The 3,632-nt window shown below is 36.4% G+C and overlaps 1 protein-coding gene across 2 annotated transcripts; it reads left to right on the top strand.

Annotated features, from left to right (window-relative positions):
* Positions 1–1,677: 1,677 nt before the first annotated feature.
* Positions 1,678–3,022, top strand: LOC106127064 (antho-RFamide neuropeptides-like). 2 transcript variants are annotated; one of them, XM_013325010.1, is made up of 3 exons: positions 1,678–2,077; positions 2,639–2,884; positions 2,975–3,022. In XM_013325010.1, exons 2-3 carry the CDS (start codon positions 2,665–2,667, stop codon positions 3,007–3,009), a joined length of 255 nt encoding a protein of 84 aa, XP_013180464.1. In that variant the 5' UTR covers positions 1,678–2,077; positions 2,639–2,664; the 3' UTR covers positions 3,010–3,022. The 2 variants fall into 2 exon arrangements, with proteins under 2 accessions (XP_013180464.1, XP_013180463.1); XM_013325009.1 differs by lacking the exon at positions 1,678–2,077 and having other exon boundaries at positions 2,481–2,884.
* Positions 3,023–3,632: the final 610 nt, after the last annotated feature.

The raw sequence follows: 3,632 nt of genomic DNA, 5'->3' as shown, positions 1-3,632 counted from the left end.
TGCCATCTATGGATTAAAAAAGAAATCAAAAACATTATCATTTTATATTTTTCTTTGAATTTATATTTTCTAAAAAAGAATCCAGTATTGTCAAACATTGCGCGAATGAACTTAAACTCTTTATAAAAAGACATATTATACATAAATAAAAAAAATTATATAATTTCTAAAATCTACTACTACTATTTATATTTTTATTGTAAGATAAATGAATACAGTTTTCTAGTCACAATTCTATGTAATATAATTATGTTGAAAGTTTCCGGGAATCTTGGTCCGCGCGGACGAGTTTATTTTCCTCGTTGAATTTTTAACACCTTGAATTTCGTTCAATTTTCACGAATAAAATTGTACAACGTCGCGCTTTATAAATTCTTTATCACAGCTAAGCGAAATCCGAAATGTGTTTAAATATTTATATATTTATTTTCTTTCAATTTTTATTAGAATTTTATTTACAAGACTCCGATTTATGTCAAGTAATATTCTTCGCAAATTTACACAATTAATATACTATAATATATTCAAAGTATAATATATAGAATAGAATTCTATGTTCAAAACTCATCTAGCAATATGTAAGGGCAAACACATGACCAAAACCTTTTTCCTTCAGCAGTAGTACTTGAAAATAATTCATCGGGCTATCTTTCTCCCCACAGAAGGAATAATATGAACCTACGTTTCTCATGCTTTTTAAAATAATACTTTAAAGACTAATCTAAATAGTGTTTGAAATTTTGTTTCGAATAAAGTATACAGAAACTCGGAAATCGAGCTCGAGCTTGAAGTTTGTTTCGACCCTTGAAACTTTACGAGGAGTAAGTCGCGGAAAACAGCTAGTTGAATATATGTTTACGATAGGTCTCCGTAGCAGAAACACTTGTACAAAAACACGTAAACATATTTTCCATTCTCATTGAAAGAGCTACTAAAATTATATGTTTTTCATACAATTGTTTCGGCAATGAACACCATCCTCCATAGCGGAGGTATACCCACTAAACCTCTCTGTTCCTCCAACCCATCGTGACGGGACCACGCGCCCGCTTCTGCTCTCGTCCGCGGCTCTACGCCAGCTGCCGAGGCAGCTCCTTCTCGGGGGGGAGGCAGTCCTCAGTCACCGGTGATGGACTCCCCCCGGCAACGAACACCCACGGTTATGCAAAACAAAACATAACTTTGTTCAACATAAGAGTAGAGACAATTTTGCTTTCATTTGTGGTGTTTCGTCGGACCTGAATCGCAGAAGTTTAATGAAAAAAGTTTTTAATTTGATTTTTATTGTTGCGGTACGTGAATTGAGAATTTTTTATAGGAAAATGTGTTTATAATATTTTTTTTATAGGAAAATATGTTAATTATGTTCGATTGATTGAGCTTCGGTATATTAAAGTTTTGTAACTTAATATGATGCGCCTAAAACTAGAGACGTGGTTTCTTGTTAACGAATTAGACAACTATGTAGATAAAATAACAAAATTATGATTATGTTTTACCTCGAGAGTCTTTTTAAAACATACTGTTAGGGTCCTTCGTGCCTATTTTATAATTATATAGTCATTGAGGGCGTAATTCATGTAGTAATGGTATTTGCATTGACTCAAGACTAGTTGCGCAATTGATTAGCTTCCTTAAACTTAATAATTTACTTTTATTTGTATCAAGTTGAAAATACATAATTGTTTTAATCATCCGTAAATTAATCTTAACCTGTTTTATGATTTTAGATTATATTGTTGAATCGTTACTAAATGTTTTACTATTTTAATACGACAACTGAACGAACGTCCGGTTCCGTTGGATTGGTCTATAGAATAAACGTATAAATGTGAAAACGACCACGGAGACGGATTCATTCGTTGAGTAGTCGACAACCGAAAAGCACTCGAAGGTGATAAGTATCGGCAATTGACGTAATCATTCTAAAAACGGATTGATGATCGATGTTGTGGAGCGAGTGATTAAATAAACGAGTGCAAGGAATATTGTTGTTTGAACTTTTGGTCATCCCCAAAAGTTCAGAAGTGGGATTACGACAAGGATAAATAAAACTTCCTTCCGCGCCTACATAAACGTAAGTAGCGCCGAATTTTTTTTTTCTCTTTTCCCTCTTTTATATTTATATTAGATACCTTATTATTTTCCTTATTAGTTTCTTTTTTTTTTTCTAAGCCTAATATCCGCGTAATATGTACTTTATCGTTAGGGAAGCAATTAAATTACATTCTATTGGACAATATTTAAAAAATTGGATAATTGGATAATAAAAATAGTAATATTAATATAGTTTGACATTCTATTATGTGTGAATATCGTAGAAGGTATACGACTAACATAGTGCCGGAAAATGCGTTATCGCAAATGACATGAATTGAATTGAACCAATTAATTTTATTTCTTAAGTTCTGTACAAAATTAGACGTAGGTATAAATTAGTTTAGCGTTTGACCAACTTTAACACTATATAATAAGATAAATGAAACGTACACTTATAATTACTTGACAAACGGAATGTCCCATACGATTTTGTGAATATTTAAAATGGCTAGGCTAGCTCTCAATATCTGGTCCGCTTTTAGCATCAGCATTTTTGATTTCTTACGTGATACTAAGCTATGTCCTTATTGAGCTTCAGAAACATGGAGGGGACCGGTGCCCAACATGGAACTAGTAATGACGCCCGAGGACGAGGGCCGGATGATGATGCCCGAGGACGAGGGCCGGATGATGATGCCCGAGGACGAGGGCCAGATGATGATGCCCGAGGACGAGGGCCGGATGATGATGCCCGAGGACGAGGGCCGGATGATGATGCCCAAGGACCAGGGCCGGATAATGACGCCCAAGGACGAGGGCAGGATGATGATACCCAAGGATTGTGGTATGATGTTAATGACTTTACCCGAGGATTAGGGTATGATAATGATGATAAGGTCCAAGGACGCGGACCAGGAACGTTTGGAATTTTCAGGCCACGACGTGAACGAGTTACGCGGAGGACGATGAGACGAAGCCGGAAAAGAACAATGTCTCCTGCGGAGGATGTTTACGAAGAACGGGTGACGACGCGGCGAAGCGGATCCAGCACGGACCGACATACAAGGCGCAAGCGAAGACATTCGAGCTCATCATCTGGTGAGTCTGGTGAGTCTGGTAAGTCTGTCAAAGTTTATCCAAAATACAAGCGTAGTAAAATTACCCATGATAGGACAAGTCAAATACTTGATAAATTCCTGTCAATAATTAAAGGAGTTAGGGATTCAGACCGACCTAAATTATCATATGAAAATAATGTCATCCCAGATTTTGATCCGATGACTAAGGAACAGACTATACTGACCTGGATTAATAAAGTGGAAGAATGCGCGGAAATATATGGATGGGACGAGAGGGCTATAGTTCACTACGCGCTCCCTAAGTTACGCGGCGTTGCTAAATCATGGTATCAGGGTCTGCCATCGGTTCTGTTTAGTTGGTCCGAATGGAAAAAGAAACTTATTGAGTCTTTTCCTGTTCGAGAAGATTATGCTGAACTCCTTACTGAAATGCTTGCTAAGCGAGTACGGTATGGGGATTCGCTAGAACATTATTATTACGCGAAAATAAATCTCTTAAACCGATGTAATATA

This window comes from Papilio xuthus, unplaced genomic scaffold (genome assembly GCF_000836235.2).
Source record: "Papilio xuthus unplaced genomic scaffold, Pxut_1.1 DF824888.1, whole genome shotgun sequence".
Taxonomy (NCBI): domain Eukaryota; kingdom Metazoa; phylum Arthropoda; class Insecta; order Lepidoptera; family Papilionidae; genus Papilio; species Papilio xuthus.
Note: the sequence above shows the minus strand (reverse complement) of the source record. Positions and strands in the feature narration are given on the sequence as shown.

Excerpts from the sequence above, each read along its gene's own strand:
- LOC106127064 (XM_013325010.1), top strand. The coding sequence starts at position 2,665 with ATGGAACTAGTAATGACGCCCGAGGACGAGGGCCGGATGATGATGCCC. Across the intron at positions 2,885-2,974 it reads GATGATACCCAAGGATTGTG|GCCACGACGTGAACGAGTTA; the intron begins GTATGATGTTAA and ends TGGAATTTTCAG.